The following is a 25,237-nucleotide window of genomic DNA, read 5'->3' on the forward strand; positions in this document are numbered from 1 at the left end:
AGAATTCGGATCGGTTATTTCGAAAGATCTTGCTTCAAAAGTTCTAGCCACTAAACCTCGAAGGTAAAGTTACCTTTATCTTCTTAAATGGGTATCGGCAATATGTTCACGCACATTGAAACTCAGTGTTACACGTACCTAAATGTGTGGTTGTAGTCGTCTTAACATTAATTATTGCTAGAACGTGTAATCCGTTAGGTTAGGCTCAACACGCTTCACAGTTGTCTCAACTCGGCTCTCGTGAGGTGAGCTTCTTGCCTCAGGGCGTTTGAATTCGTGATCGGAAACTCGACTCTAATTTTTGTGACGTATTAACCTGAATACGGTCTAATTACTACAAAATTATCAGCATAGTTTAGATTTGCGTAGAACGAAAGAAGAATTTTTCTATATTATACTACTGTGCTACACTACCAACTTTATCACATACTCTTTTGTGGCAATTATTTTTTTAATAGCATAAGAAAACAGATTTCAGAGTCATCGTAACTGTCCCATATCAATACTGCTGAAATTCATATAATAACACGTAAACAGATAAAAATTCTAATTACTTGTACTTAAATAATATGTAGTAAGGGAAGTGATGTACGGAGCATGTAGCACATACGGGGATATAAGAAATATGTTCAAAATTTAAGTTGGAAATCGTTAAGGAAAGTTACAACTTGGGAGACCTAGTAATAGTCTGGAGGACAGATTATTTCAAATATTGCCACAAAATTAATCAGTAACTAATTCCTAAATTGATAAACATATTTTTATTCTAATTACTATCACAAGTTCAAAGATGGGGGGAGTTTTCTTATGTTGGCACTAACTGCTATGTATGAACACTGTTGTTCACTTGTTTTAAAATGGCGACAGTACAGGAAAAGGAACTTTGTGTGGGCTGGTTTATTACAATAAAATTAACAACGAAGGTGCAACAAAACTTCAGGATGGATGTTACGTATGAACGAGGTCCGCCTTCAAGACAAAACATTAAACGATTATGTGATCGGCTCACGGAAAGAAGCAGTGTGACTGGGAGAAGACCACATGTATCCGAAGGCCAAGTTGAAGCAATAAGGTGAGCTTCCCAGCGCAGTCGTACAAAATCATCATACATCACGGAAACAGAACTCGCTTCTTTTACTTTAAAACAGCACTCAGAATAGCAATATATTAATCAATTTATGGGTTACTGCTGTTTAATTTCGTGACAATATTTTGATACACCCTGCATCATAAAAGAGGCTAGTGCGTAGACTGGCTTCATCTGTTTCAGTATATGTTCAGATGATGGGCTGTTGTGAACGTGACAATTAACATTTAGGTTAATTCAGTGATTTTTCACTATTATAAATATATAATAGTACCTGATATTTTCAACAGTTCTAGTAAACAAACAGCCTTTATGGTTTCACATCACAAAGTTTGTAGTTTCGGTGTCCGTTGAATATGAAAAGCTAATTTACAATAACATTTAATTTTGTAACATAGTGATATATGCGAAAATAAACCGGAATGGGCCTATTATCAATATTTAAACTTAAATGAATACCAGGTTTGTACTGAATAGACTTACTTAGCACGTTTAAATACTGTGTAATTGTGTTTTTGATTATTATTCCCTTGACGTTTCTCAAGCTTCAAAACTAGGTGCATTTGAAGGATAAGGATTAAGATAATGATAATGATAATGATAAGAATAGGAACAACCGTAGGAATAATCGTCATATTTCGTCGCCACAATTTCCATTAACCTCGCGTATAGGAAACAGCGTAAGAGAAAAAAGAAGGAACAAGTTATACGCAGAGTTACCACGAATGGTGTGAAAGCCGAAGCTGATTGAAGTTTGTGAAAATCGCTGAACCACGGAAGCAGAAAACGCTCGTGGGTAATGCTTGTAACTAAATTGTGTTTATTTAAACAAGAAACCACCAAGATAATCGTGACTTTTATTTCCTTCGAACTTGAAGGTGTTCTTTTCTTAAGGCTGTAAATTTTTATCCTTACCTTCACAAATGTGAAGTAGAGTGACGGCCGAACGGCCACTAGGAAGCGTTGCGGTCGTTTTATCCCAGATTCCTCTCAGCAAAGTTTCCCACGCTCTTAAGACGAGCCACACTTTGGTGAAGAGATGTGACACACGACACGCCTCGGAATTCGCTGGCCACGAACCGATTCCACTGTGATGAGTTTCCGATTACTCTGTGCGTCAGTTGCGGTTTCTTTCTAGATATCGATCTCTCGTTTCGTTTACACGATTTTCACAGAGCCTATTCCATTTACAAAGGAATGCTAATAATATACATACAAATGTTGCGTACGTGTAGTCTGGTAGTTTACAGATGTTTCAGAGGTACTTACTACCTCTATCATCAGGGCGATGAATGCCTTAATGATAAAGGCAGCGTGACTCCGAAACGTCGGTAAATTTCTACCATACTACACTGTGCAACATCCTAGAAACAGTCATCTTCAGTATTTTGTATGTTGATGTGATTTCATGAATATTGTGAGGTCACATATAAAAGATTACTTAAGATTTTTATGAACAATTTGGCTTATTTATTGAATTTATAGGCCATATTAGTATTTTATCACCAATGTAGATTGCACAGAGATTATTTTAATGCAAAAAGTACTGATGCCGAATGACAGAAGAGATGAAACCAACAAACGTACAAACACGACCTCCTCAGTACGAGCTAAATTTTGTTCACTTCGTTCGAAAAGCGTATAGAATATATGAAGCAGCCTAGTTGACAGATTGATAACCACTCTTATTATATTTCTTATCCTAAGGTTTTCGCGGTTGAGTTTCAGTGAACAGCTCTGGCTTTCGGGGACTGACGGCTTCAAGTTTTGAAAGTTATCCAACGTTTCGACAAGCATTGCAGTTGCCATCTTAGGAGTGAATATTTATAGGTTGGGCGTGCTTACACAACCGTCCATACAATATAAATTTGCCCTAAAGATGTCAACTGTAGTGTTCGCCCAAACGATGGATAACTTTCAACATTCAATGCGGCTTATCCTCGAAAGCCGAATTTTGAAGTCGTTATATTTCACACTGAACGCACAGAAATGATAGAAAGTTCTAGTGTTTATCGAGAAACGAATCGGAGACTGGGAAACAAGTCCCTCTCAAGGCTGTAACTCTTGTTTACACTTCAAAATAGTGTCCATAGCAAATTTTAGTTCGTCCCTCCTGGTCGTCCTTCCAGTTGACACTTTGTCATAACGCCCTCGTCGGAAGAAATCACCAGGGGGCTGCCCCCCGTGGGGTAGCGACCACCAGAAAGACCCATTGGGTGGGCATTCTTGTGACAAACAGTCTGGAAAACCCATTAAGACGTCAAAAGCAAAGAAATTGTACAATTGTGAATAATGGAAGCCTAGCTTTAAAAAATCCAGACAGCATAGTTTCGCCATAGTTTATGCATTGCTGATGTACAATGTTCATGGTCAATCAAGGTTTATTTCCTACTTTTATATACTTTTAACCCTGAAGCAACATACTTATTAATTAAGTCCCATATATTCATAGGTTTTTAGAAGTGTCCTTGAGGAGAGGCACATGACAGATGTGTGTCATTTGAGCTGTTTAGCTTCCGAGCGATTTATAACATTTTAAAATTTAGAAGAAGGATATCGGTAGGGACATACAACAATTAGTAAAAAATTACTTCCGTGTTTCTGTAAAAATAACTTCAGAGTCTCTCGTCATCGGCATAATTGTTCCTATTGAAACACACACACAAAAATGTTTGCACGAAACTCTTATTTGTCTTTGCAGTCTATAATCGAAACTTATTCTGTAAATGCGCAGCTGCTATGTCTATTTTCGGAAGATTAAGTTGTCGATGTTTATTTCTTTAGATCTCATTACTATATAGTTTTGTTTATCTATCGTTGTTTGGTGGTTGATTCTTAAGACCTATATTAACATTATTATCCCATCTACTTCTAGGTCTTCCAATTTGTGTCTTCCTTTCAGATTATTCTACTAAAATGTCTAAGGTTGGCCTCTATTTTATTTTGAGTTGCCCATAAATACTTTTTGAAATAATCCGTCACTCTGGGTATGAAAATGTTACTACATAAATAGCATATATTCTTTTAAGTGATTTTTTAAAAATATTTATTTAGATATGTTTGAAATTGCGTGTGGTGATAAGTCGGTGGCGTCTATAATAAATGACGTTTCAACAAGTTTTCTTCATTTATAACCCAGCAGCCACGAGTCCATAAAAAGTATGAATGTCGCTCCAGGTCTTAAAGTGTTGAGAATTCCTGGTCTATCCTGTTACATTAAATAAACTGGTTAGCTAATGTTACAGTGGTCTTATGTTTTTGGAATTGTGTGAATTTAAAATACATGGCGTAAATTTGTAGCAAACATGCTGAATTTTGTTTTTAATACTGGGATGCAAGAAGTATTGTATGTGTGGATAGCAATAAGGGTTCAAGCTCTCATATATTTCGGATGACGTGAGAAAACTGAAGAACCAATATGTGACGATGAAATTTAAATATTTGATTTGTCTTTGTGTGGAATGATGATGATGATGATAATGAAGTGTGCAGGATTGCTTGTAAGTAGTGTCTGTTCCTAAACCTCTGTGTGTAGTTGGTATCCTACATTGTCGTGTCTGCATTGGTCTTAGTCTATAAATTATTCATCTTCATTTTGTATAACTAATCTATTGCAATAACTTATTTTTATAAACTTGAATTTCACTGTTATGAATCATCCAATTCTTCTCTGGCGTCTGTAGGTTTACTTCCACGATGTTCCAACTTATATTATTTAATAATATTCGTAGGAACATATTGTTTAAGTTTCTTATTTTGGTATCCTCTTCATCGCCCAGGTGTTCCTACCATGCTATTGTGATGTTACGTGATCTTAATCGTGTTTCTGACTTTGACGACGTCTCTTGGTGTTATAATTCCATTTCTATAGGTCTACTGTTTCTGAAAGAGAAACCTTTAAAACAGTTTTTGTTGCAATATTTGTGCATGAAACTGTACACTCTGTTCCGTTGCCGTTTGTGACACCCTCACGATCGTGTTCTCTCTTATTCTGACAGAACTGAAAGGATGGAAAGTGGGTGCAAGGTTGGAGGAGGATAGATAAGAATTCATGGGCAAGTTTACGCTGTCCTTGTCGCCATGTACGTATCCAAGAGTCGTGCCTGCGTCTTCTTTCGCCCAGACTGGCTGCCTTTCAGGCCTTTTGCTGTATTTTTTTAAAACGCTCAAGTTTCAAAATCTCCAATTCCTTTATTACGCACGAAACTGTTGCTGTCATATATTAGACGAAACACATCTTCGATTCTAACCCAAGTCACAATAAAAGGAGAAGGGAATAAGGAAAGAGTAAGGAGGGAGTAGGACGCCGGCTACCCTCCCACCTCGTACCACGGCTGACTGGTGAACTGCCATCGAGTCTCGGTGCTATACTACGACAGGTTTACGGTACATTTAGTGGTAAACCAGAACGTAACCGCCACTTCCCACATCTCGGTAAGAACTGCGCAATGGAGGCAATAATTATCTCTGAAACGTCGATTAATTTCTGCTATAATACATGGCGCAACATCCAAGAAGACTGTCATCTTCGAATCCGATTTAATATCATATCTAGGATTTCGTTCTTGGGGGATAAGTCGATTATTACTAATTGTATCATTACACAGATTAATAAAACTGTTATTATGGTCGTTGATGTAAATACTGATGTGTGTGTATATATATATATATATATATATATATGTATCTTTTTATTAATCTTTTTCTGCTAATGTCACGGTTTAGATTCAAGCCCGTTTCTGCAAAAAAAAGACGTTATTCTGCGTTTTTGTATCCTTTTTATTTTGTAGTGTACGTTTTGGAATCTATTAGCTATAATTTTTTTTCTGATAAAGCGTGTAAACAATTGTTTTTTTCGCAAATTAATTTTGTTAAAAGTAAGAGAATCGTCTCATATTCTTTGCACATATGACTTGGAAACATAAACACTTTCCGCCGCCCTCTAAAGAGGATATTTTGCCTGCCACTGCATAAGAATTTCGTTCGTCAGGTTGCTGTCGTACCTATACGTCGAGAAAATTTCCCGCACCTTTGAATGAAGTTCCGTAATAAAGGAAGAGTTAAAAAACGTGCAAGTCGTAACGCACTTACAAACGTAATTACGTTCCCTTGTTGTGTCAATGAGCCATGACAATGCACAGTGCTGGAATCCAAATATGTCCCCCCCCCCTCTCGTTGCTGTTGTGCAGCCTACAAACTGTCACCTTATCATTCACCGACATACAACCGCAGGTAATGATGAGCTTAGACATTGATGGCTGGGGATAAACAAATAATATACCAAATTAACTGGCCGGTGTTGGAGACGGTACACAACAGTTACGTTGTATGTGGACTGTGGTCATTGTCTGCCGGCGGACATGTTCCCTTGTTCACAGAGCAGTTTGATCGTCTTGCAATTTCCGTGGCGATACAATTTAGTTTCTCCCCTTACTATGAGCGTAATGATCGGTTAAAATATCTAAAACGGTGTTGTTACGTGTCATGTTTACCTTCTGTTGTTTTACACAGCTTGATTTAAAATTTGATCTGTATGACACTGTAAGACATTATGGAATCTTTACGTCTTTAAAGTTTAATGGTAACTATATGTACCACCTACTTTAACAATCAATAAATCTGCATTTTTATTTCAGTGTTTCGTGCGTTTCTCAGTGCAAATAGCGATTGTGTTCTTAAATAACATTAACTAATTGATCTTTGTATGAGCCGGGATAGCTCAGTCAGTATAGTGACTAGCTACGGGCTGGACGACCAGGGTTCGATCCCCGCCGGGGGCTGAGGATTTTTCCTCTAGCCTCTGCGTCCCGACCGGCTCTGGGGCCCACCTAGCCTCCTCTACAATGGGTCCCGGGGGTAAATCCGGCCGGGGCGTGATGCTGACCACTCACCCCCATCTAGTGCCGAGGTCAAGGAAGAGTAGGAGCTATACCTCCACTCACCCCAAACGCCTACATGGCGTATAGTGGGACAAACTAAAATTGATCTTTGTAATGGTTAAGTCTTGTACTTTCTTTGCGGTACGGACTGAATTATTAAATATTATTTAGACAAGCCTCGACTTCAAAGGCTTCCGACCTTCGAACATAATAACAATGACGAGTTCTGCAGCTGTCGTTTCTATTATCACACTTGCAACATTTTTGACACTTAAAATTTTCATTTCTACTTAGATGCGTCACGGGTCAGTTATTGTATTACTTTGCAGATATACGTGGGGGCAATACCGAATTAAGAACTGCTGTATTTGTTTAATTATTACCAACTGAAACTTCAAGGTTCGTCAACCGTGCAATTGTTTTTCCATCACTAGCATGATATTAATCCTAAGCGTGATTTTCTTTAAACTGTGGATATAAGATCATCGAAAGAGAGGCCGTGGACTTCTTTGCCAACCATAACCGTGTAACTAAAATATACAGTGAACATTGAAGTGTTTGAATGTTCGTTAACTGTTCACCAACAGGAAGTCTGGAATTCTTCTATGCTGGTTACGTGGAGAAAGGTGAACAGGGTATTTTTACGTTAGTATGTTGCCTATGTATTTCGGATTGAAAACCATTATGATTAACAAAGTTTTATTTGGGCAGGATCCTTCGGTTGTAATTTTAACATTCAAATTTTATATTATCTTCTTTGGAACAATGCATTAAAATACATTCTTTCTTATATTAGTACTATACATGATAAATGTATTAAAGACGTAAGAAATTCTTCCCACGGAAGTCGATGACCTTAATCATTCCAAATGAAATGACTTATTCCCAGTTACAGAGAATAGGAATCTCAGTGCCGTTCGTCACACTTGAGCGTGCATGTGTGTTGGCCATGCTGAATGTGACTGCATTGAGTAGATCACACTAGATTGTACACAGAGTTTCTCAGTTGAAAAACAAATTCAGCAGGCCCGCAAGTAAATTCTACTTTTCAGCTGTACAGACTTCCCATCCAACGAAATGTTTTGTTGTTAACACTGTTTTAAGTACGTAATACATTTTGTCATAATCCACAAAAAAATGTAAGGTTGAGGTTTTCACTGCTGTGATGATGACGAAGTTATTTTAGAATGTAATCGCCGGATGGACTCGTAGGTTGATACCACCGCAAAAAAACATAGTCTCCATCTTTAGCCCTGAAGATGGAAATAATATATTTTTCTGAAACGTTGGTGCCTACCTACGAGTCAATGTGGCGCGGCATCACACCAAACAAGAACATGGTTAATATAATAAAATGTAATTTAACTGGTGGGTTAATGAGTTTGTGAGCAGATCATAGGATAATTAAATTGTACTAAAAGAAGCTTTATTTTATGTCCTCCAAATATTTAAAGATGGCTTTTCTGGGGGAATAAATATGTAACCCCTTCTTCTGTATTTAACGGCACGATCTTAACTGTGGCAAATATGGCGAAATCAATACAATTAGTCTATCATTACTTGCAGCAGTGGTAAGGATAGACTATAGATCGATAGTAAATCGTTGCCAGGCGTTGTGGACAGCGCGTAATAAATAACAAAATGTCTGGCGTGACGACGTAATTCACAGCACACGACCATGTACTTAAGAGACCAAGTCACGGAATAGTGGGAAACCGGAAGTAACCTTCCCTCTAAGCTGAAACTGGACTCGGCTTGAAGGAAGTAACTCCATTCAGTGTACTTTGTCGTTTCCTCTCGTAGACGAAACTGAGAGTACACTCTGTTTATGTAATAATCCAAAATCCTTTCGGCGACTGAAATGAGAAAAATTTCGTTCTAATTTGCTTATTGCCTGACTAATATTACCGTAAGCTTTGTATGGCTTGTTTGAGAATCATACTGTCTCCATCTTCGGGGCTGAAGACATTGGAATCTTTCTACATGTCCGCACAGCGTTAAAACCCAGAAGACCAACATCGACAGCTTCACCGCCGTGATAACCTCAAAACTCATACAGCCTGTGCATTAAGCATTAACTTCATATCCAGTGGGTCCCAATAAAAGTAGACTCTTTCCTGTCCCCTCGAAACAGAGGCAGAACCAGGCTCCGCACCGTCGCGTAGGTTTTGTGTGTTGCCAGGCATATTTCTTATCCACACAATATAGTTGCATCGTCTAAAGAAATCTGTCTCCAAAACGCTTCCAGCATGTGTTAATATGTGGAATGCTTCGAGCTTTGCTATCTCACTCCATCTAATTCTTGTGAGTTACATAGTTTCCTTGTATTTTCATTAAAATTTGGTTTTCATGTAAGAATACGTGATATTTATGTTCAGTTATGAATACGTGCTAATATGTAGACAGTCATGTTATCATAAAATTATTTAATTAAACGATAGTAAGCATATAACGGATGATGCAAAAGAATTTTTTTAATATTTTTTTTTAAAAATTACTCTTTTTACACTCTTATATTATCAAGCAGTGCGCCAGGCTCCAAGACTTCTAGTCATGAGACATCGAATCTTATTTTTAACATTCGAACAGAATAGACTTTTCTGTGCACTTACTTAGGTAGTTTATGTTCTACACAACTTATAGACGAGTGTCATTTAAATACACAGAGCCATTCGCTTTTAGAATTGAAAACATCGCATTTTGTGCCATTAGAATAGTGCAAATAGCTGGAGAATCTTCTTAGTTCTTCTTGGGATAATTATTTCTGGTGATGCAAGAATTTTGGAAAGGGATTGTACTGTACACTCTTGCATCTTTACGCTGTTATTTATGTTACGACAGAGGAACACGCCACGAGGCGGGTAGTCCAGCACAAGGAAGGTCCTGCCCTTTCTACCGCAGCACGCAGGTCGAAGCACGGCCTCCCCCCCGTGTCGCCCCGCCCCGCAATCATGCGCACACCTTCGGTCCGATCAGGAGCATTGGTTTATGTTTAACGACGTGTCGGAGGATCGCGACAATTTGCATCTACTCACCTAGCCTCATGTCCAGTAGACATCGGGAGCACTTTCCCTTGGAATAAAGCGGCCAGAGCCCGAAGCAGACCACTCACCTCAAACTAGTGCTGAGGTTAAGGATACGTGAAGCTATATTTCCACCCCCCCTCACTCGTCTTTAATTACCCGGGATAATTTTCCTTTATTGTCACGATTTTTGGACTAATTTATCAACTGTCAGAAATGTTCTCAATTTTAAAAAAAATCATATCTGAATCTTACCAGTCTGAAAAGGAGAACGAACTGCGAACGAAGTGAGAGGGTTGTGTCTGTTCGTCACGAAAGTTTCCGAAAGAGTTCCATGTACTTATTTTTAAAACTGGTAAAGGTGTTTGTTCTGTTTTCTGTTCTCTGAACTTTAGGCGTAATAAAAGACACTCGACAATCTTGGAACAGTTGAAAATCGTTTAAGAAAGATGGTAAAAATCGAAGTTGGCACGCAGTTTGAGGAAAGCGCCAGGAAATTACAAACCAATTTATAAAGCACCTGTATTGAACAAAATGGCGTTAGCGTAGTGATTTATGGAAACCGCAGAGATTAGATGTTGCAGCTGCTCTCAATCGACAGACCGTACTGAGAAACCGCAAATGATGCACGTTAGTTCGGTACGTGTCTGCTTGGGACGCGACATGGCTGGATATGACGGTCCTTTCTTCTTCTTCTTCAGCTGCCTTGTAACTTAGACGTGACCATGATTGTTTCTCATTTTTTGTTTCTTTAGTGGAACTAGTTTACCTTTGCATCTTTAATAATTCTTGCACCCACTGTGTGATACGCAGAGAAACTTGAATTTTCTTAGAGTTCATCCTGTCAATATAAAATTGAGAGTCATCGAAGGTTTATTGTTTAATATATTAATATATTTCTTGTTAATTTTTACTATCAGATCATTGGTGACGGTTAAGATTGAACCCAAGACCTTTTGAATTCGAGACTATCCACTAGATGACTAGAGTATCCAGGCTGTAGCATGAAGAAAGTGAGCTAAAAATCAAACAATGACTATAGACTGACTTGTATATTTATAAATCTTTACTTATTAAAACGAGAAATAGCTTAGACTTAAATTGTCGGTCACAAATGCGTAGAAACCTCTTTGACCACAAGCGAGAAAGGTTACAATTACTTCATTTGTCTTGACACCAAACATAGTTCTGAGTGTTCCGCTTTTTGCGTAGTAAAAACACTGCGAAGTATTATGAATAATTATTAGAGCGTCAAAGAGAGAGAGAGAGAGCAACAGCATAGCTTGATCTATGATTTCTTAATAAGGATCGCATACTGGCTGGTACTTCTGAAATATGAAATGAAATAAGAATAAATACGAGAGTAAAGTTTTATTGACATTTGTTACTGTCTTGAAACCTAGGTATACAAGGAAACGAACCGTAAATTATTACAATGAGAGACTAAAGAAAACACTTCAGATAACAAAGATAATATTAGCCTGGAGGTTTTGACGAATCTATGTCATTAACGTGATGCACAATTTCTGATATTTTTCCTTCGCCCTTTGTGGGGTTGAGATTAGCTTTATCCGATGAACTCAGCAGTTTAGACTTTGGACAATCTTACCGATTCCATCTCTTCCAAACTTCGGTTTTGACTATCTACAAAACTGCACGGCGACACAACGCAGACGATCACAATCCGAATTATATATTCTAGCTGTAAAATAATAAATAAACTAAATGAAGAAGGAAGTGAAAATATACTTGAATGAGGGATTAACTGGTAAATTAAGACAATTGCAAGTAATTAAATGAAGAATAATATCCTCTAATGAACACAATTAAAACTTTAAGGCTTGAAATCATTGGATTCAAATTTAGCACTCTAGCCTCCCGATCGGGATTTACTAACAACAATTTAATGCTGCCGAGTTTCGATCGCTGAATCTCCCGATTTGGCGACGGGAGCATTAACCAAGATCCTCGAGGTACATACTATTATTCGATTAAACAGCAAGACTTGTTCTGTTTACACAGCTTCTGTGACAAGCATAGTTGCAGTTAGGTCATGTTCCCATGATCCCTGGACGCTTCTTTCTTTTCAATTTTTGTGTAAGCTGTTTTATTTTTTACTCGTAGCTGTTGTTAGATTTTGCTAGCCGATCTCAGTGCTTGCATAGGATAACATCCAGAACGAATCGCTCCATCACATCATCATTTACAGGCACTCACCAGTGGACCATGAGTTTTAGAAAATAAATTTCGTGTTCACATACAGCACCAAGTGACGTACTCCATTGTTCGTACGATATTTGGGAGTTTCCATTTTTTAATCGTGCTGGTTTATGTGCTATTACTGGACTGAGACGATTAAATAGGACCTCAGCTCGAAGATCCGAGATCGATTCTAGCACATTCGATCTGGGCAGCGTGGTCGAACTGGCGGCTCGCGGGTCACATCCATCCTGAAATCACTTGTAGTTAGGCCCATGCAATTTTTTGTTAATTTGGTACTGGTTGCTATAATTTCATTTATTATATTTACTCCGAAGTATTTAAAAATAATAGAGAGTCTTATCTCATCTGCTGCTTTATGTTTTAGTGCCACACACGGTACTGGGTTTAAAAACCTTCGTAAAATATAAGATGATATTGTTAGGCCTCAACTTTTCGTCTTTCCAAGTAGGGTTACTAATTTTTGTCTTAAGAGACTATATTTCTGTCTGTGTCTCATAAATTCGGAAAATGTTACAGAGTTATTAATTACTTAAGATTTAATTGCTTTCATATCTCTGTTTGCTTCACCGTGGACCACTTATTTGAGACTAAGATATTTCTGGGTTTTCCCATTCTTTCGGGCGTGTGTAGGATAGCTACTTAATTTCTCTGTAATTATATTATTTTTACCGTCCTGAACACCAAAGCATTTATTACCACATCAGGCCTATTTGCATTTCACAGAAAAAATTTTGTTTTTCAACGCTTGCAAAAGACTCCCTTGTCCCGATATTTACTTTGTGTAAAAATACGTTTTTCTTCTATTTTCGTCATATAAATTCCCTAACTGACCTCTTACAGTGCTTTATAATAAACCATCGTCTCATGAATTGTATGATTTTAATAGACAGTCTAATGAATTAATGTTTTCGCCACTGATGATGACCTCTTGAGGTCGAAAAGCGTTTGGCACAAAGTGTTTTTTAAAGTGTAAACAGTTTTGATTGTATGCATGATTTTGTATACGAAATTAAATGCTTTTGTTAGACATCAAAACTCACAGTCGTTCTCCAGAACATTATTGTTTTAACAGCAAATTCAATCCGGTACGAAATTCCTATGAGACATTAGAAACATTACGAACAACTAGACTATTTCATCTTGTCATAAAAATCACTATCATAGCAACGCCATTATAAGAAGTGCTAGCAGAGATGGTACAAGTGTTTGAACTGGAGCCCAGCACGGTGATTGCTGCACCCACGAATGAAGATCGGTGGTAGACACCATGCTAAATTTTAAAGAGATTGAGTGGCAAGGCGTCTCATTGTATCTGCTGAGCTGCTAAAAAACCAACTGCAGAATGTGCCGGTCGTGCAACTAACTTCGTCACCGTGGCTGCAGTTTCTTCATCTTGAGATTGTGGAATTTAAGTTCTTCCCACGCCCTATATTGGCAGGGCTGCTCCCTCTTTACCAGAACAAATCGCCTCCTTGCTTCGTGCTCAGACGTGCTTTATAATCGTGGAATTAATCAGATCTGTACCACCCCCAAGAGGCTACCTCATGGTACGTCTGTTACGTCCAACCTAATTTGATAAAGTACAGTGATAGGGCCTTATTAGTTTGTTAAAGTTTATAAGACTTTGTACTGCCCCTAGTATGTGTATGTTTAGTTATCTCTGTACGAGGTCTGCTTTCGATTTAAGAGGTAAATCTAAACTGATATTCTCTCCTTAATTTGTTGGTTCCAGATTATCATGGTCATATAATACTATCTGTTTATTAAATGACGAAAGCTTATGTGCCTAGGTTAAATTAATTAAAATGTCAAACTACGCTATTTATAAAATTCGAAAAGGAAAAGCCACGATTGAAGTAAAAATTATTTACAATGTTTCTGTTGACGTAGCATGCTTAAAAGTATGCTCATTTTATTGAACGTTATCATTGTCTTCTTTATGTGAAAGGAATAGTTGTTCAGTAAAGTAACATGGCGGATTGGATGACCGGAGTCAGACACCTGGTAATGGACCGCCAGTAAAGTAGTCCAAGCATAGAGTGCCAAAGATAAGAACGACTGGAGCTTTACATTCATCCGCCGTGTAGATAAAATAAATAGTACCAGGGTTTCGGAGAAACATACTGTTTCCATCTTCAGAGCTAAAGTGGTGGTGCTAAGAAGTGGAGAGAGGGCAGCTGTCCTTCTTCTGACCCTATGAACCTATAAACTTTCCACGTCCCAACATCGTCACTTCATCCCTGAGGATGGAGGCAGTATGTTCCTTCGAATCTATATGGCGTCACATTCCAAAAGAAAAACATTGTCGTATCTATACATGTACATTCATAGCTTGATCCATAGGGACAACTTTAAGTATGTTCATTGTGCAGCACGTTAAAATAATTTAATTGAATTAAATTAAATTCAATTATTGTTAGTGTCAGAATATGTATTCTTAGTAGTATCAGATTTGTTCCAACTTCGGGCAAACTACCCACTAAGTAGATTACAATCCTCTGACAGTGTAAATTTAAGCTTTCACAACGAATTTAGTGTTCTCTGGAAAGGTTTCGTGGCATTGTATCCCACACCCTTCTTTTCAACCAGAAGCACCACTAAAATTGCCAACAAGTTTTCGGAACTTGATGTGTGTTATATGGGGGTTGACTTAGGACCAGCGTTGAGGGTTGGTTCCCCCTGAATGGAAGAGGTCACCATGAAATAGGCATGAGGCCTCCTATCCGTCCCCCAGGGAGTGAAGTTCTGTATGACTCCGCCTTCCCAGGGGGCGCTACACCAATCTGGTTAACCAATGGGAGATCTTTGGCAATGTAACATAGGGCGCTTGAACTCATGTGTACATAGTTCTGTCTCACTTCACTCTGTGGGGGGGAAATCTGTGAAAAACCTGTGGGACCTACTGCTGGTCACATGCAATGAAAGGACTTGTTTTCAGCGAGGCATGGGATCGCTCTCTTTCACTCAGCTGCGTGCTCTGAGACCTTCAAACTAAATGGTATCAGTCCTTGCAGACAGAGAAAGAGAGAGAGAGAGAACTAAGAAGAGACAAAATCTCTTCCCTCTCCTCATGTAGCCCCTTCTACTACTACCACCACCACCACACTACCACCCTCTCCAAATCTTCAAGGAGATCCTTCACAAACACTGGAGGCCCCAGCAGTCCAGAAGCTGCTGTTGGTCTGTGCACATGTTCATTAAGCTCAGTGCATCCGATCTTAGCAGAATACGTCAACATCATCTGCATTTACCCACTGGACAACAAAACGTTTTACAGAGGGAATTGAACTTTGTTTTTCGTAATCGTTGTAGATAAGTGAACACTAATTAAACATTAATGGTTGTTACTTTGATTTTATGAACATTTGTATAAGTGCATAAATCGTGAAGAAATTTGATAAATATTTGTGTTGTGGTCGTCTCAGTTGATCAAGGTCGTGTGTATATAAAGTGACTCCAACGCGCGAGTAGGATATGAACGAAGGTGAATATTTTAATATACGACGTGTGAAAACTACACGTATATCTGGCACCACAACTTTTTAGACTTATTGATGAATGTGAAAAGCTGGATTAATGTTTGCTTTAGAGAACGTCGTCAATCAGTCTTGTTTTTGTATTAGTCATAATGTTATTCAAAGGAAACAGTAGTCGCCTTGAACAGCTGATAGAGAAAATTCAAGCCAACAAGGAGAACCACAACGTCAGCGAACAGGACATCAAAGGTACAAATATTTATCGTAATTTCTGAAACACTTTCAGTCTAGTCTCTCGTAGACTGTCAAGGAAAGATTTAATTAGGCAGAGTACTTTGTACTGGGCCATTGTTTAGAATTAGCCCATTCTTGTTGTCCCTACATGTGTAGAATGTTTCAAATGCTTTTAAATAACTAGATGGCATTACGTACTGATATAAGCAACAATTTTTGAAGCTGTTAGAATAATAATTAAATTAAACTCATAATGAATAAAGAGATTGCGCCTTCATTATCATTCAAGAGTGCTGTCAACAAAATAGACAATTGAAATACACGCAGCTTTAATTCTATCAGCTGCTTTAGCATATTTTCACTGGATAATTGCCGACTCTGAGTGCGAAGCTAACGTTGACGATCTATTGCCAAGGTTATGAATGTGCATAATTTAACTTCTATGGTGTAACACGCCTTAATGGCATGGTGCCTATATAATCACAAAGGTAACCTTACCTCACCCGTCATAAATGTGAAACTTAATGTTTTTTTTCTGAAATAACTTAATGGAGAGGATATTTGTCAGTTGCTTATGACCAGCTTACGTTGAAAGGTTTCTAGAATTTGTATTTGTTATTGTTCAAATAAGATGTATCTAGAAGATGTCTGTCTTCTGGGTTGTAGCGTCGTATAGTCTGGTAGAAGATCGCAAAATAACGTGCTACCTATCCATGGAAGGAAACAAATTTTGTCTGTTTGCACTAAACTGTGTACTATTACCATGTGTCTTAAATCCTGAAATGACTGAGGAAGATCATAAATGTCTCAGCAAGGATTGCCAGTCTGTCAGTCGAGATTCGAATTGGGTTCTCCTCGAATACAGTGAAGGAATTCTAGCCACTACACCTCAAAGCTTCACGAGGCCGGAACATTTGGTCCTTCATGATTCATGACTGTCGTTCTAAAATCAAATAAGTTAACTGTGAACGCAAGCTTTCATATCGAGAGCTTGAAATATTACATTGAGCAGGTTAGCAAGGTGCCTGGTGCTATCCTGGACTACATTATCCGCTATTTTAACCAACAGTTTTTCAATTTTTTTTTCAGTCGCTCTAGGTGAATGCCAGAATAGAATAGGTCACTACAACCTCGTTTTATGTCATCAGTTATAACTATCTTTTCATTTAATTCTACTCATTTTAGTTCTGAAGTTTAAGGTGTGTTGTTAAATAATCTAAAAGCAATTGTATTTTTCCCAAATCTTACTTTGTCTTCTCGTTATTTAAGTAGTTCAGTAGTTGTAAGACGAACGTTGACAGAACGTGTAGCACTGTTTATTTTCAGCTTACTGTGATGTGCCAATTTGTTGTTATAGCTTATGGGACAAAGAAAATTACGAATAATCTCATAATTCGATTCGGGTTTTGATCCGTTACTTAAAATACTTATGTATAAAATTCTCGGTCCTAAATAAAGTATCAAGGGTTAAGACTGTAACAGACCTTTGATTTTTACTGTAAATTCGGACAATGTTCTTCACGCGTCATTGCGTGTAAGTTTTCTAAACATGCGATAACATTTATTTACTCTTTACCAATTAACCTTTAGACCCATTTGGTTCTATTCGTCGACCAAACACGAATCACTCTTCACAAAATGTGCTTGTCAGTAATGGCGAAGAGCAGAGGATTCTTTCCAGGTCAGGAGGACGGCTGGTGATTGACGTTTACAGGGCTTAAATTCGTTGAACTTTAACTTCTTAACCCGCATAAGGAAATATTTCTTTTATTCTCTGTCTTTGAACGTTCAGGTCATAACTAATTCTTCATGAAGCAGACGCGACTTGAGAAGCTAATATTCGCTCAGCTAGTCAAACTCGAAGGTTCATTACTATTTACAGAAGAGCCGTCCTCTGGATTCTGTCTTAATTGCTGAAAACTTAGTTTAGGCATACTCTTACATTATTAAGGTGAACACATAAAGGAAGTTGAAATGGGCGGGGCGTTTAGAATGCATGGGGGAGATGAGAAATATATGCAACATATGCATCATTATCATCGTCAATGTGGACCCAAAGGTCTATCCAGACCATGTAGGAATCTTCATAGGTCGTCATACAATGTTCGTCTCGGGCGTCCAATTTGTGTGTCGCGCTGTTTCCGGTTTGCGATGTTGTACCCTATATTTATATTTGTAACTCATTTCGAATAGTGTGTTTATTTGCTTCATCTCACAAGGTGTGACCAGCAAGTCTTTAAAAAAAATCATTTTAACCGTTTCAATTTGGAAATGCTGTGGAAGGAAGCGGTCATGGCCTAATTTAAGGTGTTATTCCGGCATGCCTGGAGGGATTGAGGAAAATCACGAGAAACTGCAATCACCGGTCACCGGGCCGAGATTTTAACCCGGGATCTCCCGAGTACGAAACAGGTGAGCTAACTACTCAACTATAACGTGTGGTTGGGAGTTATTATTAAAATGATTTTTAAAAGATACGTTATCAGAATGTGCGCTGGATCTAAGTAGCTCAGGAAAGAATCCAGGGGCTTGCTTTTGCATACACGGTAATTGACCGACTGGTTCCATAAAAGCAGGAGAATTTATTGACTGACTGAGTGCGTGTTAGTTTCTTAAGAAACGTTCAGCTTTATGCAATCAGTTAGAGGTTATAGAAAACCTAAGTGAAATTTCCGACCCAGCTCTAACTCGACTTATTTCTGCCATCACTGCAGCGTCTCACGTTTGAGCTGAGCGGACCCCAGCAAGCGATGGCTTTACTTCGTAAGACAAAATATCTCTTATATCTCTGTTTTTAAATATTGTTGTTTCAAACGTTGTAGTAGTTACAGAAATCTGTTTGAAATCATTTCCGGGTTGATTAGTTTTAAACACTGGCTATTTAAACTTTATTAGTTCTAAGTCTATTCGGTCTAAACTGTCTAATCAATTTCTATATAATTTTGTAACGGCTGCACCAAAAATAATGCCGGTAGGTATATTTTATATTTGTTACGTATCGGTGCGATATGCCTCCACCTAGATAAGAAAGCCAGTTTGAATGTTTCGAGACTCCTCATCACAAAGGCATTTATAAGAATAAATACACTGGACTACACAAAATACTATAGATCCCATCAAGGTCTGATACTAGACGACTATAGTTTGGAAGAGTCTTTTATATAATGTGTTCTTTTAACGGGATACAAGGAAAACGACAAATTTGTTATTCCTAATTAGCTTTATAAACAGGCTGTTTGTAGGCTTACGTTGCAGTACATTACGAAATATAGCCCTCATATCTGACACGATTTTAACACAAGATTAATAAAATAAAAACAATAGAAGACTCTACTTGTTTCCGAAGTACCAACATCCAAACAGGTTCTCAGTTTCATAACCAACCGTTGTCATAAACCTATACAGAATCTTAATTTATAATGTATCTAAGGCCCTGACAAATTTCTACTGCAATTACAGAAAAATTAATTAGTTGCAGGGATCTACATAACATTTAGGTTATAGTCAATAGTAATGATTCTTGCCGTTTGAAATATCTGTGGTAGAAACGAACTAGCGGGTATTTATAGCGTCGGCCTCAGCGGAATACCGTTATTTAATTCATGCATGGACACTGGAATTGACTAACGAGATTTAACAACGCATTATCTGTTAATGTCTATTTAACTAGTACATCACTGAGGCTGGACTCGTATGTTCTGTGATAATTCGTTTAAAGCAACCGCTTCCCTGCCGAGCAGCAATATTCGATTCATATCAGGAATTATCGTATTTTTCACTTCGCTTCCATATCGAGACTGATTGTGGATCCATGACGCTAATCATCTGCAGAAACTTAAAAGAAAAACCAGAAATACTCTAATGCTGTTCTGATATTATCTTCCTATAACATAGTCAGGAATAATGCCGCTAAACAATTAACCAATGTTTCAGTTAATCTGACTTATATATTTCTCATTACTACTTATGTACAGCCTCTATTACCATTAAATATTAAAGTGTTTTAAATTGTAAAAATTTGGTTTGTATATGTGTTTCATATATAAAAAATCTTACTACGCGGTATGCAAGTTTTTAAGATTTATAAACCGCTCATAAACCTAACATGAACAGTACCGCCACTAATGTAAGCCACTACCAGCTGGCTAACAGCGCCTGCCTGGCTGACTGGTTTGGTCTCACTAACGATGCATTTTATGTGATTGGTTCGCTTATGTCTTACTGTGTAGAGTACCACTGAACCACGAATGTAAGAGAGAAGACATTTTTATTTTTCGTTTTTTAAATTGTTAGCCTGGCTAACACGATTATCACAAACGCTCTGCCTCTGCATTTCACATTCTTACCAAATTCGTTAACTGCTGTAGTATGGATATCAGTGGAACAATGAGTTATAATAGCATTTATTTTCTTCTGATATCTGCTCTGATTTTAAAAAGGGTTTCGCAGTCATATCCTGTTTTTTATTGATATGCTGAGTGTTTAAAGAATCAGTGACGTTTACTTTTCGTTCATTTGTGAGATTTTTACATTTTGTAGGCTTTCTAGTACTTCAGGTCTGATTGCTGTAGTTAGCGAGTGTAATGAGGAAGTAATGTCCGGTGGGAGATGTGATGATCATTATGAAAGGTAAAGTAGAAAGGGCAGGAGCGGAAGAAAGCTCGTTCGGTCCAACAACCAATTCCAGATTTCTTCGGAATACGAAGTATGAACATTACAGCAAAATATTCATTATTCTGACATTATAAATTCATATTACGCAATACTTGTGATAGTTTAGTAAATTCTTTAGATTAAAATATTGTTTTAATACTCTTTCAAGATCTGCCTGAATCATATGAGAGGCATAACCTTCGTATCGTTGTTAGAATTTGATGCTGATTTCTTGAAATGCTTTCTTCAGTTTGTGTTCAAAATTATGTACACACGCAGCTGATAATTGTTTACATTTATAAGATCCTGCTTCCATGTCTCTAGACTCTAAAATATTAGGTTTTGTTTGTGATAAAACATATTTACAACTTATTAGATATTTTATAAAATTTTGCTTAGAATCATATCAAAACGAATTATGTCAGAACGATTGTCAAAGGTTTGTAGTTTCACAAGAAAAGTATTCACTTTTTGATTTGCGCATTGTCTTTAAATTTTTGAGGAAGGTTACTGAATCAGTGACAATTATAAGTAATTAAGATCACTAATATATCGTACTACGAGAGGAAACGCTTTAAAATAAATTTGTGATTGATATGAACCACTTTTGCACCTATTCGGCTAGCAGAGATGAAAGCAAGGTCTAAACTTTTCAATTGAGAATAAAAATGAAAGTCACGCAGCTAGACGTATGAAAGAAATCTGCTCATATTTTCACAGAGAGGTAACACAGGTGTTCTTCTGGCAAGAGACTACGTCCAATTGAAACAATTGACGCGCGGTGGCAGAATCAGGTTCGCCCACTCCGCGGGGTAACGACAGGCGATTACTTAGAGGTGCCTACGTCTTTCCTTGATGCGATTAGGCGGTAGCTAACAAATCTAGAGTTGGGAGTTTCCAGAATCATTCATTTGTGTTGATAAATGTATTTATATACTTTCAGGGCAGTTATTCATGAGTTAGATTGCAGAAGATGCCGTCTTGCCTTTGCAATGTATCTGATCAACAGATTCTAACAACGTTCAGGAGGGTTCAAGCGATAGGAATATGTTGAATCCGCAGACCGGTTCTCCTGTGCCCAATAGTGGAGGTTCTAAAATGTGTGTTAAGACAGTTAATCACGAAACGTTTAACATATTTTGTACAAAGTAAATAAATATGGGAAAGGATGTAATAGAACCGGGGTGATCCAGTGTTATGGTGTTGGTTTGAACTATTTACAAGAAGAAATTTTGTAGGATGATGGGGACCTAAATAATTTTTATTTTTAACTTTTTGTAGAATACTATGAATTAAGCTTCTTCTGGCAAATAAAACCCCTAAAGACGCAGGGCCTCAGACAGTTGAATGAATGAGTCATGTGGACAAACCCAACCGGTTGACCCAAGTAATTTGTAAGGGTGTCCTGGTGGCTTTTTCATAAGATTCCTGGCAATCATAAGTTCTACCCCTACTAAAAACGTTTCGTAATTTAAAACATTTATGTTATAATATTTTTGATCAAGACTTTTGTTTCCTGTAATACTTATCTTTCGTTTTTTTTTTGTTTCGTTAGAAATTTCTGTTTAGAAAAGCAGCATTAATCACGTGTTGTTGGTGTGGCTGACATGCTTTTAGCTGCTATAGTAGTAGCTATGGGACTGAATCCCCATTTGTCTGTAACGGTCTAAGTTTTAACTAGCAGGTAGCAGGTTGTCACCACTCCACAGAATTTGTTACTCCTTTAGCTTGGTGCAAAAGTGAAGTTAGGATCGCTAATTTTTGGGGATTGAATACAACGACCCATTCTCGAATAATTAAAAAATCTTCTACCCTCAGCTTGTCGCAAAACGAAATTAAGAAGCCAGCTCAGTTACAGTAATACCTGAATGTTCGGTTGACTTCACGGACACAACACAAACATTAAAGAATATTTTACATTCGTTGAAAAAGGCATATACATGTTCATTTAACAGTTCAGGGAAATACGTTTACATTTTATGTCTAGTGTAAAGCAGAGGCAATAATTCCCATTATCTCCTAGGTTAAATCCGCCACTGATATCGATACTTGTTTATTTGTATCATCTAATGAGTTCTCTGAACAAAATATAGCACTATTAGCCTAACACTGGGATTATGTGGTCCATGACTCTAATACAAATCGCCCCACCCCCCACCAAACTATGCAATATTTATTCTTGTAACTGTAATTTTACTTTGTAGTATTTGAGGTTATCACAGCGGTGAGTCTGAAGACGGCTGGCTTCTGGGTTGTTGAGCCGTGTAGTCTGCTAGACGTTTACCGAGGTCCTTGCTGCCTCCATTATCAGGGCAACGATGGAGGCAGCAAGAACCTCTGAAACGTCGGCAAACTTCTACAGACTACACGGCGCAAGAACCCAAAAGACAGCCATCTTATTCTTCGCTGCAAATCTAGACATCCGTCATACTTTCTTACAAAATCTGCCCTCAGTTACACAAATTTCTTTCCACCTATGTCTCCGCCTCATACATCAATCTCGACTAACATGCCGTTTCATAATTTTCTCCAATCCTTGACTTCATATCAGGTGTTCTGGCTGATTACTTGTCAACAATTACTGGATTTGATTTAATTTTATTTCATTTTACAGTGTATATAGTCTTATGCTTGTTCATCCTCTTAGTGCTTTCTGAGATTAGTCTTAGATAAATTATTTCATCTACTACTTCTATTCATGGACCTAACAATAGGACCGAATGGAAGAGGAGAATTGAGGAGACCATGGACCGAATACGGACCGGAGAGCCATAGAAGAAGAAGAAGAACTACATCTATTCATTGATTATACATAAATTATCTGCCATACCTCTTAAGTGTTATCCTTTCTCTAAAACTGTTATTATAATATTCTTCAAATTACGTTCTGATTCCAATTTATATAATATTCTATTACTTGGTTAATCCATTTACTGTGAACGACTAATTGTAAATGATGACAAGTTTTTAAAGATAGATATTGGCTCCAATATTGAATACAATAATTAATGTTTAGATTCTATAAAATGGCGAGGAACGTCGTTGCCAATGGAAAAATCCAATAAGTCTAAGTAGATGGAATCAGTATATTGTGCAACTCTGTAGCTGGTTATTTTAATACAGTTCTTATTCTGTTCTTGTCTGTAATGCAGTTTTGATCCCATGAAAGGCTATGTTAATGCGGTTGTTCATGTACTCGTATGTTGCTGCATATCGCACGCAAATCTCGTACTGCAGTTGCAACGTCCTCGCTCCTCATTCCCCGTGAGTCAGTTTGTTGGGAACAGATGACTGACACTCAGAAGGCTGTCAAGCACATTGCTCAACTGTGCGCATTCTGGAGGAATGCTGTTATGCTGACATGGGATAGGTCCATATTTACAAGAGATACCTACATTCATGTCAAGAAACGATACTCGTTTGTCCTAGGCAAAATTCGAAACTCCTATCGCTGTTAGGAGCTGTAGCTTAGGTTACAATGAACTCCGCCTTTAATGTCTTTGCGTTCGGCCTATGAAATTTTAGGAACTCCTGTTTCAAACTACTTTCGACAGATTTTGTTTATTTGTGGTAACATATGCATATTTAGCATTTTTATGACGTGTTAACTTATACTGCATCCAAGCGTCTAAGAGCTAGATCCCAGGGGTTCGATGCCAACATTCTTCTTTCTGTGCAGCTTTCAGACCGGCTCTGGATTTTACTCAGCCTCCTGTCTAGTAGGTAAAGGCTTCCCTGGCTAAAAGGTGGCCGGAGCATGGAGTTAACCCATCTAGTGCCAAGGAAAGAATGCTTAGAGTTATATATAATCACTCCCCAATACGTCTTCACGGTATGGTGTTTAATTAACAACATGGATAATTTTACCTTTTCTGCATGAGATGTATAAAATGGTGCATTAGAGGAGGCCACGCCCGTTCTTATATAAATTGGGTTGTTTAATATCCGCAATTACTAAAAAAAATTATTAAATTTTGTATGTGGTCTATACTATAATACCGGGTGTATTTAATGTTTATTTGTTGTCCATTATACTCCGAATGTTAGTTTAAAGCACAACTAAAACTTTATCGCCTTCTCAGAAAAGAGTTGCCATATAGGTCCATTACATAATATTAATATGACATACAGTACAAATTTTATATTTATAACGTCTATTTCCAAAAATAACAGTTATGAATATTTAGAAAAGTAGAAATATAAATAGAATTTTTGACTCCAAGCACTGTGATAACAATAGTGTGATTTCTTTTCTTAAAAAGAGATTTATAGGTTATCTGCGATATATGAACGTCTAAGCCAGTGAAGTGTTCAAAATCACAATAGAGGAATTTTTATTGTACGATTAAAAATGCTTGAAATATGTGGTAATTCTAAATGCCACCCTAAAATACCCGCGTAAGAAGTGAACGACAACTCACGACCAAAACAAGAAAGCCAGAGTAACATCATGATACAGAACGCCGATCTTTACAAGCTTGAGACAAACTTGTAATTAAACGCCTTCATGAGGACTTAAACACTTCTTAAAAAGAGAACAAGGTCTTCCTGTTGTGTAACTCTCACCCGCGATCCACCCTCTTCGTGGCTGTCCCTCCCACACGCAGACATGAGAAACTGTGTCAGCGGAAGACGTCCATGACACTGCTCAGCGGGGGAGCG

At 37.7% G+C, this 25,237-nt stretch overlaps 1 protein-coding gene across 3 annotated transcripts in view; it reads left to right on the top strand.

Moving 5' to 3' along the window:
* Window positions 1-25,237, top strand: part of L (zinc finger protein Lobe) — a 330,367-nt gene that overhangs the window by 247,859 nt on the left and 57,271 nt on the right. Inside the window, exon 1 of one of the 3 annotated variants that reach the window (XM_022082249.2) lies at window positions 15,388-15,937. The exons of the other annotated variants lie outside the window; for them this stretch is intronic. Within the exon in view, the coding sequence (XP_021937941.1) occupies window positions 15,841-15,937 (97 nt within the window). The 5' untranslated portion in view covers window positions 15,388-15,840. Of the gene's footprint in view, window positions 1-15,387; window positions 15,938-25,237 lie in introns of those variants that run through there. 3 annotated transcript variants of the gene reach the window in all.

The sequence above is a fragment of the Zootermopsis nevadensis genome, unplaced genomic scaffold, assembly GCF_977971745.1.
Source record: "Zootermopsis nevadensis isolate Lab colony 2312 unplaced genomic scaffold, Znev_1.0 Znev_ptg000029l, whole genome shotgun sequence".
In the NCBI taxonomy this organism is placed as follows: domain Eukaryota; kingdom Metazoa; phylum Arthropoda; class Insecta; order Blattodea; family Termopsidae; genus Zootermopsis; species Zootermopsis nevadensis.